Genomic DNA, 24,039 nt, shown 5'->3' with positions numbered 1-24,039 from the left:
GCAATATAATTGCATCCCTGCCATGGAGTTATGTGTGACAATGATATTGTCACATATAACTCCATGACAGGGATGCAATAAGCCACAGAAAGTCCACAGAAACTGCGTTCCAATACCCATTCCAGGCCATAGTCCGTATTCTCCAAACCAGGCGAGAACAGCAACTTCTAAGAGAACCAAATCAACCAAACTTACAAGTCACACATTACTTCAAGGAACTGATACAATAAGCCAGGAAATGTCCACAGAAACGACATTCTAGTACCCATTCCGGGCGATAGTCCATATTCTGCAAAACAGGCCACAACAGCATCTTCTGAGTGAGCCAAGTCAACCAAACTTGCCAGTCACATAGTACTATAAGGGACTGATACATTTAGCTTCAAACTTCCATGGAAACCATGTTTCAATAGCCATTCTGGGACATGTCCTTATTTCACAAAACAGGCCAGAATGGCAACTTCCAACTGAGCCAAATCAACGAAACTCACTAGTCCCACCAGACTAGATAGGACATCATCATCATCGTCATCATCATCATTTCTATACCACCCCATAGCCGAAGCTCTCTGGGTGGTTCACAAAAATTGATGTAATAAGCTCCAAAGCATCCACAGAAACCACGTGTGAATAGCCGTTCTGGGCCATAGTCCATATTCTGCAAAACAGGCCAAAACAGCAACTTCCAAGTGAGCCAAATCAACCAAACTCATCAGTCACATCATAGATGGTATTGATATAATAAGCCACAAAACCTCCGTGGAAACCACATTTCAGTAGCTGTTCCGGGCCATAGTCCATATTGCACATAATGGCCCAGAACAGCAACTTCCAAGTGAGCAACATGAGCCACAAACTGTTGCAGGGAATAGCCCAGAATTGTGACTTCTGAGTGAGTGAAATGAACCAAATACACCACTGTCATCTTACTAGATGGGACTGATGCAGTTAATCATGAAACGTGATTTCCATGGATGCTTTGTGGCTTGTTATATCTGTTCCATATTGTAGCGTGTGACTGGAAAGTTTAACTTGGCTCACTTGGAAGTTGCCATTCCAGCCTGTTTGCAGAATATGGACTATGGTGGCCTGGAACGAGTATCGGAACATGGTTTCTGTGGACTTTTTGTGGCTTCTTGCTTCCCTGCCATGGAGTTATGTGTGACTGGTGAGTTTGGTTGATTTTGCTCATTCGGAAGTAGCCATTCCGGACCATTCCGATCTGTATGTGTTCTGGGTATTATGGGGTTAATAATATAATATTGCAGAGGTTTTAGCCCTAAAATATTGTTCTGAAGTGCTTCTAACACATGCAGCTATTTTTGGCATGGTTTTCCAATATAAAGTCTGTTCCGATCCATTCCGTTCCAGCTTTTGCACTGTCCCCTTTTAAGACATGATGCTTTGGGGATGGTAGATGACTCACAACACAATTCTATGCATGCTTATTCAGAAGGGAGGCTCACCGGATGGGATCCAGTGGTGTCATTCCACTAGTGCAAAGCTTCTACCTACTGCAGAAAGCCTATTTTCATCCTTGTGCAAGTGTCAGATCCAATAATGTATAAATGTTTTCACGACTAATTATGACTTAATTATACTAGGTGTTGCTTGTATTAGGCACCAAGAAGTTTCACATTTTAAAATCTGTTCATTGAAAAACTGCCCTTTAAAAAAAATGTAAACTGCATACACAATTGCTGTTCGTTTACTGTGGTTTTATTTCAGTTTTTAAAAACCAGTTTTAACAACCAGAGTGTAAGGAGGCTACCAGATGAGGCTTTGGGACTGAAGCTTTTTAACTTGTACAAATATGAGCAGGAATTAGAGGTGAGCATGAGGTGACCATGTTTGGTGACAGCACCAAATTATTTAGGTAGTTAAAATAAAAAGGGATTGTGAAGAGCTCCAAACGGATCTCTACAAACTGGGGGAATGGACATTAAAATGGCATGTGTGGTTCAATGTAAGCAAGTGATGCATTTTGAGGCAAAAAAAAAAAAATCCTAATTTCATGCATACGCTGATGTACTGTGTATAGCTCTGGTTACCACACTTCAAAAAGGGCATTCTATTGCTGGAAAAGATGCAGGAAAGGGCAATTAAGGGCACAATCCTATCTAGATAGGCAGCCGCCTCTGAACTCGGAGGTGACCGCCTATCCAAGCAAGGCATGAAAAGCACAGAGGGGATCGTTCCCACCGCAATTCTCCTGCCCTGCTTTTTCTGCTCCTCTCTAGCCACAGGAGCATGGAGCGGGGAAGGGGGCTGCTGTACGTACAGGCAGCTATGCTCCCCCCCCCCGGAACGCCCCCAACCCCGCCCTTTTTCAGCCGCTCGGTGCTCCTCTTGCGAGTGCAGAGGACGGGGCTGTTCCACGCTGCCTCCAAGGCAGCGCAGAAGTGCGGGGAGGTCGGTACCTGGATAACAGCATATCCTATGGCCGTCTAGCCACTATCTAGCAGCCATAGGATTGCTCCCTAAAACTATCAAGGGCAACTCTCCTGTGAGGAAAGGTTGCAACATTTTTAGCTTAGAATGAGGGTCTCCAACATGGTGCTTGTAGGTGCCCGCCTGTCCACAGAGACCACTCTTCCTGCCCGCCAGGCTTCCTGCTCTCCTGGTTGTTATTTTATTTGCTGCAAAGTGAGGTGCTGCCCTCCAGTGCCATCTTTGTTTGGGCTCAAAGGAGTGGTTTTGAGTTTTGGAGCTCAGTCCCCACCTCTGCCTTGTACTTAGATTCTTGAAGAAGTTACTTTCCATTTAATCTCACTAGTTTGCCTTCTGAGAAATCAGTGTTGTGTGACTGGCCATGCCCAACATGGTGGTCATTTTATGAATGCGTAAGTCCCACCCACCCCCTTGTGGTGTAATCTCTCTTCAAGATCAACTGTTTCCCAGCACAGCTGTAGAGTATTTAAATAACCAAGCGTTTTTCATTAGCCTGTTCCCAGCACAGAGGTTATGCTGGTGCTTGGTTTGTATTTGGATTAAAGAATAAACCATTTGTCTGTTATATGGGAGCCTTTGTTTATATGTGAGCCCATTCCATGGAACCCTTGAAAGACAAGTCATTAAGTCCGTTTGGATTTCAATGTTTTTCCTCTGCAGTTGGGAGTTTGTTTTTTTTAATTGAAGATATGGACTCATTCCAGCCTCCACCTTCACTTGCTTTGCAAGGTAATTTGGCTGAGAATTGGAAGTGCTGGGAACAAGCTTTTAAATTATATTTTACCGCAGCAGGACTTATCTTTCCAAGAAACGGCAAGTAGCTATTCTGCTTCACTGTGTGGGAAAAGCTTTAACAGTATATAATACTTTAGTTTTTCCTGAGGAAGGGCCATAAGATACAGCAGAAGTTCTCGAACAATTTAGAATATACTGCACTCCTTGTAAGAACCTGGTGTTTGAACGATATTTCTTTTGGAGAAGCTAGCAGATGTGAATTTGGGAGTGCAGCTAATGATATGGTGAGAGGTAGGATTGTGTTCAGTGTGAAGGAGAAGAAATTAAAAAAAAGACTTTTGAAGGAAACTGATCTTACTCTTGAGAAAGCAGTTGAAATATGCTGGGTAGCTGAGGCAACAAAAAATCAACTGCAGCCTATAGCAATTTCCTCCAAGGAGCTGTATGATGTATATGTGACTGACAAGAATCATGAAGAGATTCCAGTTCAAGTTCTTGGAGCCAAAAAGTCACAATTTGAACGTAGATAGGGACTGCGGTGGCTTAGTGGTTAAGACGCTGAACTGCAGACTGGAAGGTCGGCAGGTCAGCAGTTCGAGACCTGAGTGCTGCGTGACGGAGTGAGCTCCCGTCTTCAGTCCCAGCTCCTGCCAACCTAGCAGTTTGAAAGCAAGAAATTGCAAGTAGATAAATAGGTACCGTCTCGGCGGGAAAGGTAACAGCGTTCCATGCACCTCGGTGTTCAGTCATGCCGGCCACACAACCACGGAAGCGTCTTTGGACAGCGCTGGCTCTTGGGCTTAGAAACGGGGATGAGCACCGCACCCTAGAGTCGGATACAACTGGTTGGGGACACCTTTACTTTTTTTTTATGACCAGACTAGAGATAACAAGTGCCCCTATCGTGGTATAGTACACAAACCTTGAAAATGCCCAGCATTTGGAAAGACTTGTAATAAATGTGGCATGAACAATCTATGCCAGATTATGTAAAGCAACATCATTAACTCTTGATAAAGGACAACAAAGATATCAGACTCATGAGTTTGATCTAAGCAGTTTGATGATAGGCATGTTATCTCAAGAGACTAATGGTTTAGTTACAAACCAAAGTGCTGGGTGGTATGTTGATATAATTATACAAGGATGTTCAGTAAAGTTTAAATTAGATACAGGAGCTGAGGCAAATGTATTGCCATTCAATATATTTTGTGGGCTATCAGGCAAGAAAGTACTAACCAAAAGTGATGTAACTCTTGTGGTTGATGGAAGGACATGCATACAGCCTTTGGGAACTATAGTTCTTGAACGTCACACTCCCAGGGGAGTAACCAGATTATTGTTTTATGTAACAGATTTTTCAGTGATTCCATTACTGCGCAGGTCGGCCTGACAGACTTTGGATTTGGTCTGTAGGGTTGATGTTGTACATACAGCTGAACCTTTAACACAGGAACGGCTGTTTGCTATGTACTCTGATGTTTTTGAAGGTTTAGGTGAGTTTGAAGGTTCTTGCCACATACATATTAATCTTGCCACATACATATTAAGCCTTCGAACTGTGGTGCTGGAGAAGACTCTTACGAGTCCCCTGGACTGCAAGGAGGTCAAATCAGTCCATCCTAAAGGAAATCAACCCTGACTGCTCATTGGAAGGACAGATACTGAAGCTGAAGCTCAAATATTTTAGCCACCTAATGCGAAGAGAAAACTCCCTGGAAAAGACCCTGATGCTGGGAAAGACTGAAGGCAAAAGGAGAAGGGGACGGCAGAGGATGAGATGGCTAGATAGCATCACCGATGCAATGAATATGAACTTGAGCACACTCCGGGAGAGAGCGGAGGACAGGAAGGCCTGGCATGCTATGGTCCATGGGGTCATGAAGAGTCGGACACAATTTAACAACTGAACAACAACAACAACAATATGCCCTAGGGAAGGTATCGCTTTCATTGTCTGCCATTTGGGTTTAAATCCTCTAGTGAAGTGTTTCAGCAAAAAATGAAGAGATTTTTGGGCACATAAAAGGGGTGTATATGATAGCTGATGATATGATCATAGCAGCAGAGACAGTTGAGCAGCATGATCAGATTTTACATGAACTTATGGAAACAGCACATGCTAAGAACATCAAATTCAACAGAGAAAAGATTCCGTTTCAGACTAACTCTGTGAAATATATAGGGGTGTATGAACCCCACCTACCTGGCTCCGCTGGGAGTCCGTGGGGGGGGAGGTGATCTGGTCCTCCCCCTTGGACTCCTCCCTGGCTGGCTCCACTCCATGGTGAGTCCGCAGAGCTGCTGGCCGTGGCCAGCCGTGGCCGGTCTTTGGACGCAAATGTGATCCGGCGAAGCAGATGCCATTTGTGTCCCTTTACCTTACCATGATAGGCTACGTAAATCTTTACGTAGCCTATCACGGTAAGGCAAAGGGACACAAATGGCGTCCGCTATGCCAGATGCCATTTGCGTCCGAAGACCGCTGCGGATGGACCCGGCCGGACCCAGACCCAGTGGTGCCAGGTAGTATCCGGCTGGGTCGGACTTTGCGGGGTGGCAGGGTGGGGTGGTCCGTTCCACCACGGACTTCGGGGAGGGGCGGATTCTAAGAATCTGGCCCCCACGGACTCCGTGGCAGAATTCTCCGCCATCCTTAGAAATATATGGGTCAGATAATGACAGCTCAGGGAGTTCTTCCTGAAGATGATAAAGTTAAGGCCATTCGAGAAATGACACATCCGCAAGATAGACAAGGTGTGCTCAGATTTTTAGGGTCCATACAATACCTGTCAAAGTATATCTCACAGGAGGCAGAATTGACAGCATCCTTAAGAAATTTGCTAAGAAAGAATGTAGTATTTTAGTAGATGCCAGAACGTCAGAAAGCTTTTGAAATTATTAAACAGCAATTGTGTCAGGTACCTGTTCTCCAAAATTTCATGTTACCAAATCAGTTGTTGTGCAAGCAGATGCATCAAAATATGGCTTGGGAGCATGTTTGTTTCAGGAGAATAAACTGGTGTCTTATGCGTCAAGGTTGCTTAGCATCTCAGAGCAAAATTATGCTCAAATAGAGAAAAAATTACTTGCTGTTTTGTATGCAATAAGAAAATTCCATCAGTATGTGTTTGGCAAAGTTGCCTCAGTCCAAACTGATTGCAAGCCTTTGGAAACAATTTTTTTAAAGCCTATAGGAGCTGCTCCTGCTCGCTTCAGTGGATGCTTTTACAGCTCCAGAGGTATCAACTTAATGTTGTGCATACCCCAAGCAAATTTATGTATCTTGCTGATACCTTGACACAGGCTACTGTGGATCCTCCTGTAGGTGATGCAGATTCTTTGAAAGGTGAGAGAGTAGTACATGAATTTAATACATTAGCTATGCTCCCAGATAGAGTAGTTACTATGCAAGAAGCGACAAAGCAAGATTGTCAACTTCAAGTGGTGGCAACACTCATGAAGCACGGATGGCCACAGGTCTTGAGAGATGTATCCCCTGCTGCAAAGTGTTTCTGGCCGGTGTCAGGATGGTATTCTTCATATGGGAGGTAGAGTGGTTACTCCTGTGTCTCAAAGACAGAGTCTGCTCTCTCAACTTATGAGTCTCATCAGGGTATTCAGAGAACTAAGGCAAGGGCAAGAGGGTTAATGTACTGGCCTGGTGTGTCTAAAGAGATTGAAATATTGGAAATTGTTCTGTTTGTGCTCGTTTTGCTCCAAGTAATCAAAAGGAGCCATTTAAACCACATGAGATCCCTGAAATGCCATGGGAAAAGTTGGGTGTAGATATTTTTGAATATGGCTCTTCTCCTTTTCTTATTGGAGGTAAGGCTGAAGGACAGCTCAGGGAGCCAGCAGGAGCCCAGGTAAAACCTCACAGCCTCTCGACCCTCACCCCTTTCTTATTGTAGTTGATTATTTTTCAAAAATATTCAGAGGTACTGTCTAGAGTTTAAATTGTTTGTTCAGGAATGGGAGTTTGAACAATGTTTTAGCAGCCCGAGGTATCTGCAGTCTAATGGAATGGTTGAAAGAGCAATCCAGTCCATCGAACAGCTCATAAAGAAGGTGGAAGATGCACGTGTGGATCTGCATCTGGCGCTACTGTAATATCAGAACACATCAGTTACTGGCATCTTAATCAGTTACTGGCATGTTAATGGGCAGAATGCTAAGGAGCAAGCTTCCAGTAACAACTACTTTATTGCGCCCTAAGCTTCCCACTGATGTACATAAGAACTTTCAGAGAGCCCAGGTCAGACAATTTTTTTTTTATGATCATACAGTAAAGTCCCTTAAGCCCCTACAAGAAGGAAATTCAGTATGGATGGAGTCAAATGAAGCATGGCTCCCTGCTGTTGTTGCAGCAAAATATGAGCAGCCCCATTCATATCAAGTGAGGACTCTAGAAGGCTGTCTGTGTCATCATAATAGGCACCATTTAAGGTTTCAAAGTCGGGCATCTGAAGGCCATGGTCATGCAGATTTAGAGCAGGGCAAATCTGCTCCCATAGAACAGGATGCTCAATACAGAAGCTGTTAATGGGGGACAATAACATACCTTGTGAGACACGTGTATTGCCAGCTGAAGAAAGGCATCCCATAGGTGTAACATCTCATGGCTTTTTACCAGAAAGATATGTTCCTTGATGAAGGATGCTCGTAAAGATGATCCTCAATGGTGGGCCAAGTACTGGTGACCTCTGGCCCCACTGAGTAACTGATTATAATGTCTTACTTATAGTTTGTGATATATTAGTTTTTATATGTATGTTTTCTGTTTCCAAGCACAGTATGTTTCAACTGTTTCCAAGCACAGGTACAGAGCATTTAACTAACGAAGTGTTTTCAGTTAGCCTGTTCCTAGAATAGAGATTATGCTGGTGCTTGGTTCGTATTTGGACTAAAGAATAAACCTTTTGTCTGCTATATGGGAGCCTTTGTTTATATGTGAGCCTATTCCATAGAATCATAGAATAGTAGGGTTGGAAGGGGCCTACAAAGCCATTGAGTCCAACCCCCTGCTCAGTGTAGGAATCCAAGTCAGAGCATCCCTGACAGATGGCTGTCCAGCCTCATCTTGAATGCCTCCAGTGTGGGAGAGCCCACTACCTCCTAGGTAATTGGTTCCATTGTCACATTGCTCTAACAGTCAGGGAGTTTTTCCTGACATTCAGCCGGAATCTGGCTTCTTGTGAGCCCATTATTCCGTGTCCTGCACTCTGGGATGATGGAGAAGAGATCCTGGCCTTCCTCTCTGTGACAACCTTTCAAGTACTTCAAGAGCGCTATCATATCTCCCCTCACTCTTCTCTTCTCAAGCCGAAACATGCCCAGTTATTTCAGTCTCTCTTCATAGGGCTTTGTTTCCAGTCCCCTAATCATCTTTGTTGCCCTCCTCTGAACCCTCTCCAGCTTGTCTGCATCCTTCTTAAAGTGTGGTGCCCAGAACTGGACACAGTACTCCAGATGAGGCCTAGCCAGTGCTGAGTAGAGGGGAACTAGTACTTCCCGGGATTTGGAAGCTATGCTTCTATTAATGCAGCCCAAAATAGCATTTGCCTTTGTTGCAGCCACATCACATGGTTGGCTCATCTTCAGCTTGTGATCGACAACAATTCCAAGATCCTTCTCGCTTGTAGTGTTGTTGAGCCACGTATCCCCCATCTTGTAACTGCGCCTTTGGTTTCTTTTTCCTAGGTGCAGAACTTGGCCTTTATCCCTGTTAAATGTCATTCTGTTGTTTTCTGCCCAGCGCTGCAGTCTATCCAGATCACTTTGAATTTTGTTTCTGTCTTCCAAAGTATTAGCTATCCCGCCCAATTTTGTGTCATCTGCAAATCTGATCAGCATTCCCTGCACCTCCTCCCCCATGTCATTAATAAAAATGTTGAGGAGCACTGGGCCCAGGATTGAGCCCTGCGGTACCCTGCTCATTACCTCTCCCCAGTTTGAGAAGATCCCACTGATAAGCACTCTTTGAGTCCGATTCTGTAGCCAACTGCGGATCCACCGGATTGTTGTTTCATCTAGCCCACTTTGAGCTAGTTTGCTCATCAGGATATCATGGGGCACTTTGTCGAAAGCTTTGCTGAAGTCGAGGTATATGATGTCTACAGCATTCCCACAGTCCTCAAGGGAGGTGACTTGATCAAAAAATGAGATCAGATTAGTCTGGCAGGATTTGTTCTTGACAACTCCATGTTGGCTTCGAGTAATCACTGCATTGTTTTCAAGGTGCTTGCAGATGGATTGCTTTATCTGCTCCAAAATTTTCCCAGGGATTGATGTCAGACTGACTGTTCTGTAGTTCCCAGGTTCCTCCTTTTTACCCTTTTTGAAGAGAGGGACAACATTAGCCCTCCTCCAATCATCTGGCACTTCACCCGTCCTCCATGATTTCTCAAACAGAATAGACAGTGGTTCTGAGAGTTCTTCTGCCAGTTCCTTTATTACTCTAGGGTGCAGCTCATCTGGCCCTGGAGATTTGAACTCATTCAAAGTAATTAGGTGTTCCTTGACCTATCGATCTCAAGCTGCAATCCTGCCCCTTCAGCCTGTACTTCGCCTTTGCTAGGGGGCTCATAGACCCTCTTTCGGGAGAAGACTGAGCCAAAGTAGGAATTGAGCACCTCTGCCTTTTCTTTGTCATCTGTTATCATTTTGCCATCCTTATTTAATAGCTGAACAACCATTTCTTTCCTCTGTCTTTTACTATGCATGTAGCTGAAGAAAGCCTTTTTGTTGCTTTTAGCATCCCTTGCTAACCTCAGCTCGTTCTCAGCTTTAGCCTTCCTGAAGTCATCCCTGCAATTCTGTGCTACCTGCCTGTACGCTTCGTTTGTAGCCTGGCCTTCCTTCCACTTCCTGTATGTATCCTTTGTTGTTTTCAGGTCATCTCCAAGTTTTTTGTGAAGCCACATTGGCTTCTTCTGTTGTCTTCCACCTTTTTTTCTTGTTGGAATTGTTTGTAATTGTGCCTTGAGAATTTCCTTTTTTTAAAATCTCCCACCCATCTTGGACGCCTTTTCTCATTATAGTCGCTTGCCATGGGACCTTACTGATCATTGTTCTGAGTTTATTAAAATCAGCTTTCCTAAAATCCAGGGTACGCGTTTGACTACACTCGACTTTTGCTTCCTTTAGAACCAAGAACCCAAGTATAACACGGTCGCTTTCCTCAGAGTTCCTGTAACAGCTACTTGATCCACTAAGTCATCTCTGTTGGTTAGGATCAAGTCAAGAATAGCCAATCCTCTAGTTCCTTTCTCTACTTTCTGTAGGAGGAAGTTATCCGACACACAAGTCAGGAATTTCCTGGAGGGACCATGTTTTGCAGAATTTGTCTCCCAGCAAATATCGGGGAAATTGAAGTCCCCATTACTACTACATCATGCCTCCTTGAAACATTGGCCATTTGCTTTTCAAAAGTTTCATCCTCGTCTTCTCCTTGATTGGGTGACCGGTAGTAGACTCCAACCACCATGTTCCTTTATTCTTTGCTCTATTTATTTTGATCCAGATGCTCTCAATGGGGCTACCAAGCTCATCCTCCTGTATTTCTGTGCAGAGATATGTATTTTTCACATATAGTGCAACTCCACCTCCCTCTCTGTTCCTCCTCTTCTTTTTGAACAAGTTATATCCTTCTATTGCTGTATTCCAGTCATGAGAGTCATCCCACCAAGTCTCAGTTACACCTATCAAGTCATAATTACCCTCTTGTATTAAGAGTTCAAGTTCACTCTGTTTGTTTCCCATACTCTGGGCATTAGTATATAGACATCGAAGACCATGTGCTTCATGGTCTGGCTTTCTTCCTACATGTTTCTGAAGACTATTATTGGGCGCTATTAAAGCTGTTCTCTCTGTTGCGGTGCATGAGCCTTCGTCCATTGTTAACCCCACCTTACATCTCCCTTCCCTGTAGGATTCAGTTTAAAGCCCTCCTGATGAAGTTCTTCATTCTGTGGCCAAACACATTCTTCCCATCCTTTGTGAGGTGCAACCCATCCCTTGCCAACAGCCCATCTTCCAGGAAGTATAGCCTGTGGTCCCAGAATCCAAATCTCTCGCACCGGCACCACTTTTGTAGCCAGTCATTCACCCGGAGTATTTTTTTTCCCTTTCTATCCCTCTTCTAACTACTGGAAGGATGGATGAGAAAACTATCTGGGCCCCAAAGTTCTTGAGTTTCCTTCCCAAAGCTTCAAAGTCTGACATGATTTCTTTGTAGCTCTGCTTGGCGGTATCATTTGTTCCCACATGGATGAGAAGGAAGGGATACCTGTCAGTGGGCTTTATGAGTGCAGGCAACCTTTCAGTCCCATCTCTAATCTGTCCTCCTGGGAGACAACATACCTGGTAAGTCCACGAGTCTTCACAACATACTTGGGTTTTGATCCTGCGCAGCAAGGAGTCTCCCACACTACTACTACTTTTCTCTTCTTGTTGTTGTAGGCCTGGGTTTCATCGCCTCTGCTTGACTGACCTTCAGCCTCTTGTTCACTCTCATGCAGGTTCCCCCGTAATTCTTCCTCTGCAGGCTGTCCTCCAGTCTCATCCTCAAGTACCTGGAATCAGTTCCACAGCTCCACTGCTTCCACTGGTGCAGAGTGGCATCTAGGTCTTCTTCTCCTAACTGTCATCCTTTTCCAAGGAGTATCCTCTATGTCATTTTTCCTCACCTCAGCATTTCCCACTTCTGCCTCAGCTTGCTGTTGCTCTTCAAACTTCTGGTCTTCCCTTTGCTGCTGTAGTTCCCCCATTCTGTCCAAGAACGCTTCGTGTTCTCTTATTCCCTGGAGGGTCGACAGTCGCCACTCCAGTCCTCTTACTTTTTCTTCCAGCAGCGTGATCAACTTGCACTTGTTGCAGGTGTAGGCCATGTTGTTCTCAGGCAAGAAAACAAACATTGCACACACCTTGCAGGTCACCACCACTGGAGAGTCTTGTCCTTCCATAACCTCTTTCCCTTTTTGTGTCTAGCTTTCTGATTGTTCTAGACTAGCCTGTGCCTGTTCCTCTACTCAGTAGAGGTTAAAAGCAGAGTCCCACTGGCGTGGAAGTGTGTGTTACAAGAAAAAAACTATTTTACGGAACCCTTGAAGGACAAGTCATTACACCCTGCCCCAGCCACCATCATTACAGCCATTTTGTGAGAGTCCCACAACACTCTCTCAAAATTCCAAATGTGCTCTCTGTGAAGTAACTCTCCCTTAGGTCTGTCTGCCTCTACTTTGGGCAGTTGTCTTCACTGTCCTACAAGCTTCAGCTCCTAAATTCACTAGGTGAAAGAGACACTTGATATGCCTAATTGGTTCCCTTTACTAAACCAGGAGAACCCAGGAAATATGAACACTAGTGTTACAAAATAGCAATCCTAAACCTATCTCAAGGAAACCCAAGTAGTAACATTGTGAGTGAAAAAACCCAGTGGGTGAAAAAACCCAGGGGAGAAATGGAGTTTTTAAGCATGAAGAAGGCAGGACTCTTACCTGTAAGAGTCTGAACCTCCCATATGAGGGAAAAATCAGTAGATATGTTAATAATGATGTTAATAGATCACCTCAGAGGCAGGGGTGCTGGAGAGGCTGAGGTAAGTCCTCAAAGACATGCACATATAGAAATGTCGCCTCAGTATTGGAATCTGAAAGAGAGAAACTGGGGGCAGAGATGCAACTGAGAGAGATAGAGTTAGGGGTAGGGTTTAGAGATAGACAGCCTCAGGGTTTGATGAAGCGACATCTAGACAGGGGGGTTGTGGGAACAGGAGTTAGAAGGGGTAGAGTAGGCAGGGTAAGACCTAGAACTGAGTGATTACTTATAAGATATAACATCTCTTGCATTAAATAAACTTTGTTTGTTTTTAAATGATAAAATCCCATGTCTTCTTCATCTTTCTGCTCTACCAATAGTGATCATATTTCCTGGGTACTTCTCCTGGTTGGGTAAAGAGAACAAATTAGGCATATTGGGTGTCTCTTTTACCTGGTGAATTTAGGGGCTGAAGCTTGTGGGGCAGTGTGGACAGCTGTCCCAAAGCAGAGGCAGACAGACATTAGAGAGGGGTTATGTCACACTCTCCAAATCAGAAAGGCTTAGAAAAAAGGCAAGTATAGGGACATATGATAGAGGTGTGTAATATTATGCATGGTGTGGAGAAAGTGGATAGGGATTGTTTTTTCTTCCTCTCTCAGTATCAGAACCTGTGGTCATCCCATGAAACTGATTGGTGAGGGATTCAGGACAGATAAAAAGAAGTACTTCTCTACACAGCACATAGTTAAATTATGGAATTTGCTTCCACAAGATCTAGTGATGGCCACTAACTTTAAAAGGGAATTAGACAAATTCATGGAGAATAAGGCTATCACTGGCTTCTAGCTATGGTGCTTATGACCCAATTTGCCATGCACAAGTGGGAGTGAGCGACAGTGCTGCCTCCCGTACTCTCCTCACTTCTACTTCTAATCAACAACTTACCATTGGACAGGTCATAGGTTGTAAGCATGATATGTGAACACAGAGCGCTGGGTTGCGTTAACTACTGGGTTGTTTAGCCCCTAAAGAATTGGGCATGTTTAGCCTTGAGAAGAGAAGACTGAGGGGAGATAGGATAGTACTCTTCAAGTACTTGAAAGGTTGTCACAGAGAGGAAGGCCAGGATCTCTTCTCGATCATCCCAGAGTGCAAGACACGGAATAATGGGCTCAAGTTACAGGAAGCCAGATTCCGGCTGAACATCAGGAAAAACTTCCTGTTAGAGCAATACGGCAATGGAACCAATTACCTAGGGAGGTGGTGGGCTCTCCCACACTGGAGGTGTTCAAGACGAGGCTAGACAGCCATCTGTCAGCGATGCTCTGACTTGGATTCCTGCATTGAGCAGCGGGTTGGACTCGATGGTCTTATAGGCCCCTTCCAACCCTACTATTCTATGATTCTATGAATTCAGCACTCTGGATTCCCCTGTCATGCAGACAACTGACAACCTCTCTGATGGTTAATTAACCCACGATTTGTCATTACATGCAAACTGCCCATCTCTATTACCTCCATTATCAGAAGCAGAGTGCCCCTATATACCTATTGCTGGGGAACACAAGCCAGAGGGTGCTATTGCACTGTTGTCCCACTTGTGATCTTGACATGGGCATCTGGTTGGACACTGTGCAAACAGAACACTGGGCTAGATAGTCCTTGGCTTGATCTAGCATGGATCTTCCTGTGTAGATTTGTAATAAGCAGGATGACTTATCAGCCCCTCAATTACGCAAGCCTGGAGCTGGCACAGTAAATTCGCCCTCCCCATTGGTTTCAGTGGGGGGGGGATTTTATGAAAACAGCAACCCAACTATACAAACTTAAAGATTTCTTACAGAGGTATTCAAACCCCCGGATCTACTGGCTGATGGGGATTAAGACAGGACGGAGGTGCCCTTCCACTGGCAGAGGGGAAATCATGGGAGGGCCACATCTACGCAGAGGCCCAGTTTTGCATGCAGAAAGCTCTAGCACTGGTAGTGTTGCTGCCAGCAAAAGCTGGTGTTAGGGCCCAAATGGGAATTCTGAGAGCAAGGTGGGGGTCAGATAGAGGAGGCTTTGGAATCACCAGATCCAAAGCCCCTCCAGCCCCCAAGGGCCCCTAAAATTGGTCCTTCAGCTACACCAGCCTGGAGTTGGCACAGTAAATTTTCCCCACCATTGGTTTTAATACGGGACGGAAATTTTTAAAAGTTGGGGAAAAACCATAAGGTAAGTCTGTGCGCGCGCACACACACACACCTCTAGAACCTGGGTAGCACACCCTGAAGCTTTCCAGACTCACTCTTTGGGCTGTATGAAAAGATGTCAAAAGAGCGCACGTACAAAAAGGCTGGCCTTCCATGCACTGCTGTGTGCTCTTGTGAGGAAGAATGCTCCAGCAGTTAAGTTCTCTAACCTGAAGCAATCTTGTTTGTCTCATATGTTTTTAAATTAAAAACTAATATCACTTTTTAAAAACATATCCTGTCATACATTTTATCTGGGTGGATTCTTGGAGTACCATGATAAAAACTCAGACCACAAGATTCCTGTTACTCTTTAAGGACTCTTATTTTGATACGTAGATCTCTCTTGGAATTTGCATATTTAATTGCTGGGCTGCTAGAGAAAGCTGAATGCTAGAGGGAGCAAAAGGAAAGCTGGAAAGGCGGAAGGCCATCTAATCTCCAGCCCACTGTTGTGAGAGCAGGACCACCTGCCTAGCAGTGCCCTTTGCAGAGCAACCTACACAACCCAGAATACCACAAACAATGAGCAGGTGCACCAAGAAAGGCCCAACAAGGCAAACAGCTACAGATGATTCAGGCAGGGGAAAGACAAAATGCTTTCCTTTCTGTTTTAAGGGGGAGGCATAACCTGGTATAAGATATGGAAATTTTTCTTTCTCGCTGTAATAGCAGGACACACACACCCTGCTTGAAAAGATGCCATAAACACACCCTAGGCGTGTGCATGCACACACAGAGCTTTTACCGGGCTGGTTGCGGTTCCAGTGGGTGTACGTGACTTCATCCCCGCTCAGCCAATGGAAGGAGCCTGTTTCGTTCATGTCCTGTAGTGCTGTCCAGAAATATTCATCCTCCCAGCCGTAAATTAGGCTGCTCACATAGGCCTGTTCAAACCTTGTCCAGGGAGACAAAGGAATGTGTCAGTCGCTTCCACACCACATCCACCAATCCTTGTTCCTTCCTCCAGAGGGTGATGTTCAATGGCATCCTGCTACTTTGCCACCATCTCTGCATCCAGGTAGCTTCTGCTCCTTCCAAAGACAACCAGAAAGGTCAAGTGCCTAGCCCACCTTTATTCTGAAGGATTTGCAGTGGAATATCTGGAAACCCTTCACACCCTAACCCTGCTTAGGAAATGTCTACACTACAAAAAGCCCTCTGCATTACTTACAACAAAACACACACCTGTTGGTAATAGTGACCAGGGTAGATCTGTGATCCATGCACATCTTCCGAGCTTCACTGTATATCACATGGTCATCTCCCAGCCAATAGCAAGATGGGCTGTGCCATTTCCAACCCTGACAAAAACATGTAACAGTAAAAAAACAAAACCCTCATGAAACTGATACATATGAATTAACAATCAAAGAGGCACATATTAGAAGTATAAAGAGTAAGAAAATTTGAATGAATTTTAGTCTGATAAAGTTTTATTCTGATTTGCTGGAGGGTTATTACGTTTAATGGGACCGCGGTGGCTTAGTGGTTAAGACGCTGAACTGCAGACTGGAATATCGGCAGGTCAGCAGTTCGAGAGCTGAGTGCTGCGTGACGGAGTGAGCTCCCGTCTTCAGTCCCAGCTTCTGCCAACCTAGCAGTTCAAAAGCAAGAAATTGCAAGTAGATAAATAGGTAGCGCCTCAGCGGAAAAGGTAACAGTGTTACAGGGGGAAAGGTAACAGCGTTCCGTGCACCTCGGTGTTCAGTCATGCCGGCCACATGACCACGGAAGCATCTTCGGACAGCGCTGGCTCTTCAGCTTAGAAACGGGGATGAGCACCGCACCCTAGAGTCGGACACGACTGGCTGGGGACACCTTTTTATTACGTTTAACTTTTTTCGCTTTTATCAGCCAACTAGCACCTTCAAGATGTGATGTGCTATCAGGGTCCTGCACTACAGGACCATGCAGGGCCCACCAGCACCTGCATTTCTTCTCTTCCCAGTACTCAAAAGAGCACTCAGAGATGCTCTTTTGAATGTTGCCACCCACTACAGGTTTCCCATGCAGCATTCTGGGCTCCGCAGTGCCATTAATTATTTCCCTCTCTTTCCTGGTACTCCATTGAATGCTGAGAAATAAAGACTTTTTAAAAGGGGCCAGGCAGCTCAGGAAGCACCATCAGTTATGCTACTGTGGGTGGGTGGTGGCAGGGGAAGCGGTGGCACCAGCCAACAGCAGAGGGCCAGGAAAAAAAAGAAAAAATTAAGCAAGCGGCAGTGCTGCTCCTCTGCCCCTGGCCTCCTTGCCCACCACTGTCCAATAAGCCTGCTTGGGGGGGGGGGAAGGTCCATGGAGGGCATCTTGCCCAGGGCCCCCTCAGGCCTGAATTTGGCCGCATGTACTGGGAAAAAACAAATACATTTACCCCAAACTACCACAGAGGTTTGCTAAGCAGGATGTGGCTACACGGGGGTAGGGGGTGGGGGGAGGCATTTTCCACACGCTCAAAGGCATTATAATCAGACTGTATAACTAAGACAAGACAACAACAAAAACATAAACATAAATATAAGATCCACTGGAGGAAAAACCAGAATGCTCCTCAAGGGATTTTCACCACAGTCATTATAGTAAATGGTTCTTTTTACAATCCATCATGTTTTCTTCTGCAAATATCCTCTTTTTGTAAAAGAAATATTGAATAAATATAGGAAAAGTACAACACACACATACACACCAAACTTCTATAACAAGGAAGATATAACAACAGAGAAATGGGCTGAGGGGAAGAGGGAAACCACCACTAAGAGCTATAGATAACCTAACAGGCACATAGTACCATACAAAATGTGGCTGAAATGACAGAACTACTGGAAAAAAATGTAAAATTAAAAGGATCACCAAGATTATAGAACAATGCAATTAACTGATCTAAATTTATAGTCAACAAAACATCCTATCATAACACATTCACTATCTGATCTCTAACATGTTGTCTATACTTATCATTTCAATATGGAATAAAAGGATACCAGGGGGAGTATCCAGTACTGGCAATCCACCAGCACTAAACACGTTGCACTAGCGGGAACAAGTCAGTGTAGCTCCTTTCTACACTAGATGTTTTGTGTGGAATTGCTGTGCTTTGTTCACTCACTTTTTACAGGGCATTCATACAATGCTGTCACATCCAATAGTGTCCTACCCTCAATTTTTACTTCTTTTCTCAGACCTCAGAAAGTCCAACTTTTTTATTTTTACTGTGGCCTGCCCTAACAGACTCCACCATGCCCTTTTTTTGCCATTATACTTTAATGCATGGGGGTGTGGCACTTCAGTGGCTGTTTTTGTATTTTAGGGGTTCTGTTGTGTTTTTCTGTCCGTTGGGTAAAAAGTGGGTGTTCTGCACTCCTTCATTTCGACGCCATCTCTTTGTCAGTTCCCCAGCCTGAGACTCTCGTGATGGTTCGCGCTCACAAGCATGAGCGGTAGGTACGTGCCTACCCATCGCTCCGAAATGGTGGCTGGAATGAAGTTGGTCCTCCCCAAAGACCTTTGGGCACTGAGTCCAAAAGCAACCATTGCAAAGATACAAAAATGTGTGAAAGTGTGATTAAATAAATGAAAACACCTCTCTGTGCCTCTGTAACTGCGCAGCTGCGAAGGGACGGGGGGAGTAGAGGGGCATCACATAGTGACGCAAGCACTACGCACGCCTACAACATGCCCACTGCAAAATGCAAAGTCAGTCTGGGGACTGGACAGATGGCTCGTGACCATGGGGAAACCCTCAGCAAACCAAAAACATCGCAGCAAAACACCTCCTTGGAAATCTGCATTTTCCAGGAGAAAGCAATGGATGGCTGCGAAGTGGCAACTGCGTCATCTGTCCCAAGGGACCACAACTCGCAGCCGCCCCAGAGTAAAAGGCTCAGGTCCCTATTGCCACTCAGCACGCTTCTTCTAATACCTTTTCAATTGGTGCCATTTGTCATCCAGGGGTTTTTTTAACCAATAATTTAATTAGTGCCAAATATGTTTCCAGCTATACTTTTTAAAATATTAAAATACTAGTGACATAATGCTTAAATGAAAGAGTGTTATTGTTCTATCACGTGTTTTTTTTTTAAGTAAACAGTGAATCCGTGCTATCTTTCTGGTCACCACCATTTTAGTAATATTTTTTCCTAATGAAATACCTCCAAACTACACTTTCAATCCAAAGCAAATCTTAAACATTTTTTATTTTGACATTTCGTGGGTAGTACTGGGCAATTGTGCTAAAATGAACAAGTGCTTAGGGCTAATTAAATTAATGATATTGTTTTCCTAAGGATCACTCAGATGTTTTTTTTTAGCGGTCACTCAGATGAACTGGACCTTCCCCTTCCCTATCAACAGCAGCTATGTTGTATGGAGGGAACAGGGACCAGCCCAAAAGTTTGCTATCTAAGGTGAACTGGGAAATGGCGTCTCCTCACCCTAAGCCAAGGCACATAATACCAAGGCTAGCCGTGTTATTTTGGCTCGTGAGGGAAGAAATTCCACAAGTGATGCTCCCTGGGAGTAAAAAATAAAGGTAAAAAAAAGGTAAAGGTGTCCCCAACCAGTCGTGTCCGACTCTAGGGGGTGGTGCTCATCTCCATTTCTAAGCCAAAGAGCCAGCGCTGTCCAAAGACGCTTCCGCGGTCATGTGGCCGGCATGACTGAAGATCGAGGTGCACGGAACGCTGTTACCTTTCCCGCCGAAGCGGTACCTACTTATCTACTTGCAATTTCTTGCTTTCGAACTGCTAGGTTGGCAGGAGGTGGGACTGAAGACGAGAGCTCACTCCGTCACACGGCACTCGGGTCTCGAACTGCTGTCCTGCCGACCTTCCAGTCTGCAGTTCGGCGTCTTAACCATTGTATTCCGGACCCCCGCCTCCCCCCCCACACATACACACACACCTGGGAAGCAGATTTTTTTTTTAATGGTTTGCTGACAAGTGGGCGGCAAACTGCTCCATAGCACTACAAAGGCTACATTTAGCTTTTTTGCAAACACAATTTGATCCTTTTGGCAACCCTTAGCTGCTACAGAGCACCAAAAGGGCAGCTTGCAAACAAGCTAAATTTGACTTTTGTAGCACTACAGAGTGCTATGGGCAACATTTTTTTGGTAAATATTTTTTCACCACTGTCACCAAATTCAGCAGGACAGCGGCGAGGGCCACATGTGTTCCCCCACTGCCCCTGCCCCCGTCCCCACCCCAGTGCTAAGGCTGGCCTGATAACATAGTGGGATGTACCCACAGAAAAAGTGCAATACTCCTGGTAATGTGGGAAGTCAACTGCAGTTCCACTTGTAGCTTAAAGCAGAAGAGCAGTGATAAGTAGCACTAGAATCCGCCTGAGAGGCTTTGTTCTCAATAATGTTTCCTATGATTGCATCCCGAAGGCACAGGGTTGTTCTTGGAATCGAGCTGAAAAACCAATTCTGCCATGGACTCATTGGTCTGTACACCTTTACTTGGGAGTAAACCCTCACTGAACACAATGGGGCTCACATCTAAGTAGACATGTGTAGGATTGCAGTGTAAGTCTCTCTGCTTTGTCCCCCTGTCAGAATTCCCCTCATGACCCCTGAGCAACTCCTTAAGGATCTCTTTCCCCTTTAAGAGTCCCACCTTCCTTCTCTTAAACTTCCCCTTCCCAATAACATGGGGTTTAGGCTGTAGACATGGGGTGATTGGCACTTCAGGCACCTGGTTGTTTTCCACAACAGTTTACTGGTAAATTAAAACAAACCAATTACAGCTAAAGGTATTTACAGAATCAAGCGGAGTGATACAAAATGCATTAAGAGAAAATAAAGATTGCAAAAACGGAAGTTCCTCTACCCTAGCTGCACTTAGACTTCTCCAACCTGCTCCTTCCTTCTCTCCCTTCCTGCTCTGGTCTTCCTCTCTCCCTGGTCTTCCTCTCTCCCTCTCACAGGCTCTCTCCCCCTTTTTATCCCCTCCTTCCCCCAAACCAAAAAGTACTGTTTCAAACCTGGAAAAATGAAACATCCCTTCCCAGGGATATCCCCGCCCAACAAAAAAACAAAACCAAACCCCAAGCTTCTAAGCCTGACCTTTTAACCTTGCCTTTGTAGGCCTCAAACCTTCACACCCCCATGTGTAAAAACACAATTAAGACTGACCTTGCCCCAATAAGTGTCATGGACAATGGTCTTATCACATAGAAAAACTGGACTCATTTACTCGATTGAGGGCCATCCTCTTGACTTTGCCGTATTAACGTCTGCTAGCCACATTAGTTTTCAAGGTCACAGCACAAGATGAAGCAACTCAGCATTTAAAAAGAGGAAAAGTACATCAAGGCAATTTTTAAAGCATCTTCTCCACAGCCAACCCAAGCAGCCAAAGTCCAGCCCCTCATCAGAGGCTCTAAGAAAGGAAAAACCAATCTCTTTCTTGGCAAAAAAGAAGCAGCAAATCCCATCACAGCCTGCTTTCCTAGCTCAGGCTTGTTGATATTGGCCTCTCTCTGGAGCTGGGAACACAATAGGGGCTGTTCATGCCAAGGCAGCTCAAACTGGTCAGGCAGATGGAGGGGGAATCTGCTCTGAGATCCTAAAATCTGCTTTTGAAGGCAACCACAGCTTTCACCACTATCAACACAGAGTGAAGAGGCCTTCGAAAGGAGGCAGCAGGTCAGAAGTTTGAGAGGAGAACAAAAGGAAAGGGAATAAATGAGCGGAAACAAGGAAGCACTCATTCTTGCAAACCCAAGGGAAGAAGGAAACAGGAAACAGGTTTGGTAGGAAGACTCAGCTGGGGAGACATTTTTTGTCTTTGTCAACAGTTCAATGCCATCATGAAACGATCTAGTCACAAGGGACCCAGTGGATCGTCAATGTTTTCCAACTGGTGGTACTTTACAGCATGTGAAGTGGAAAAACAATAGTCTCAGTATAATTTAAGACTAGGGACAGACCATCCACCTTTTTCCTGATGCCTATACATTACCCCTTTAGGCAGTGTACTCTCTTTACCATTGTCAGTGCACAGCTCTACCAGCCTTTGCCATTTCTTTGTCTTGCCATCAGAGGCCAGTATAGGGATCATTTGGAATAAAAACAGGATTTGGGGCAGGAGCATCATGTTAAGTGAGGCTATTCTGCCCCATGGTGACAATTTCAGTTCTTTCCATTTATGTAACTCCTGCTTGATGCCTCTAATTACTGGATTATAATTAGCCAATTGGCAGATGTCTTTTGGGATTAAAATACCCGGGTATCTCATGCAGGAGTGCTGCAGATTGACCTTAAACTGGTCCTTAATTTTCTGCTGTTTTGCTTGGGGCGCATCCATGTACAGCAGTGCTGATTTATTCTAATTTGTAGTCCAGAACATTGTTTAAATTTAGACACATCGACCGGGTTTGCACAATCACCACACCCCAGCATGGCTTATTTAAGCCACAGTGGGTTGTGTGCTGGCCACCCTTTGGAATATTCAAGCGGCAGCGGGTGGGCACCATGGCTTATCATGTCATGCAAACCTGGCAAGAGTGGCTTATGTGAGGGTTCAACAGCCCTTGTATAACCCTAAAACAGCACATTGGTTATGCGAGGGTTGTTTGATCATTGATTTTAATACCTTCAATTCTAGGGTCATGTGGGCCAAGGGCTCAATTGCTAATGCAAATAAAGCAGCGGACACAGGGCACCCTTGTTTAGCGCCTCTGGTTAGCAATATCAGAGAGGAGTCTAACCTATTACCATGTATTAAGGCTTCCGATGTCTTATAAAGTTGCCCCACCTGGCCAGAAAGTGCTCCCCACACCCTTGGGCACCTAGTAATTCAGTGATCTAAGACCATTCCAAACAGCTGATAGCTTTAGTTTAAAAGCATCTAGTGACAAAAGGGAAATGGATGCTTTAGACTGAGCAGATTTAAGAGTCTTCAGGTGGTTGTCCCCATATTCTGGCTAGGCGTTAAGCCAATTTGCTATGAGTAAATATATTCATTAATGGATGGATTCAGATGTCTGGTCATTATGACCATAAAAAGTTTATGTCCCGTCTGAGGAGTGAGACCGGGCAATACGAACCTACTGACTACAGATGCTTACTGGGCTTTGGAGTGCTACCACCCTGGCCCTCCTCCACGTGTGTCTGATGTTAGGATGCCATTTATCAGTGTTTTAAAGGGTGGCAGCTCATCAACAGAGAATGTTTTGAAAAATTCCCCCATAGAGCCATTGACTCCTGGGAATTTCCCAGGTTTAAGCTTCTTTATGGCTTCTTTGACCTCCCATCTGAAATGGGTTGTTCAGGATGCTTTCTGTGGGTGGGTTCACAGGATCACAGAGGGAAAATAAGCCATGATGGCTCATTTTCCCTCCCCATGCATGCCAGTTGCAAGCCGCCTAGTTAGTATAATTACCCTTGCCAGGTGCAGGTTGTTGTGATGTCTGAACCCAGCGAGGGTGGATGGCTGGGGTGGTTTACTAACCACCCTGAAGCCTATGGCTTGTTCTAGAGTTCCAGGGTGATCTGTGATAGTTTCTTAAACCGCAAAGAACACAGTAGGCTCATAATCTCTTTCTTATCAGAATTGTAAGAGCTGTAAAGATCTGAATAGAAATCTCAAAAAGTCTTGTTATCAACTTACTGCTTCAGCTCCAACACCTCTGCCTTTTTTCAAATAGCTAGTATATCATTCCTAGTTCTTTCTTCTTATTGCTCTGGCTAGGAGGTGAGAGCTTTTGTTTCCAAACTCATAGTAGTAACAAATAGGTATGTCAAGGAGGTTTGGATGCCATTGAAGTCCAGTGCTTGCAATTCAGCCTGCTCCGAAAGCTAATGGTCTACACATTTTAGGCTTGCCTGGCCACCTGTGTTCCAGTGTTCCAGTGATAAACTGTCTATCTCCTCTAAAACATTCCTGTGCTTGGGATTTCTGTTTTTTAAGTAGGGAGTTTGCCTGGATAAAAAGGCCCCTCAGGACCACCTTCAGAGTGTCCCATAGCAGAACTTGGCATGTCCCGGCGGAGATTTTTCACTGGTTTTTTTTTAATGCTGTCTTTTATCCTATCCACCAGCAGCTGACGGGTAAGAAGAGACTCATTTAAT

The 24,039-nt window shown here is 44.8% G+C and overlaps 1 protein-coding gene across 1 annotated transcript in view; it reads right to left on the bottom strand.

Moving 5' to 3' along the window:
* MRC2 (mannose receptor C-type 2) overlaps nt 1-24,039 on the bottom strand; it is a 112,897-nt gene that overhangs the window by 32,193 nt on the left and 56,665 nt on the right. Inside the window, exons 10-11 of the mRNA XM_084857378.1 lie at nt 16,152-16,267; nt 15,712-15,860 (exon numbers count right to left, since the gene is read on the bottom strand). Of these exons, the coding sequence (XP_084713504.1) occupies nt 15,712-15,860; nt 16,152-16,267 (265 nt within the window). The remainder of the gene's footprint in view (nt 1-15,711; nt 15,861-16,151; nt 16,268-24,039) is intronic.

This window comes from Heloderma suspectum, chromosome 5 (genome assembly GCF_057233095.1).
Source record: "Heloderma suspectum isolate Gila_16-S chromosome 5, 16-S_ref, whole genome shotgun sequence".
In the NCBI taxonomy this organism is placed as follows: Eukaryota; Metazoa; Chordata; class Lepidosauria; order Squamata; family Helodermatidae; genus Heloderma; species Heloderma suspectum.
Note: the sequence above shows the minus strand (reverse complement) of the source record. Positions and strands in the feature narration are given on the sequence as shown.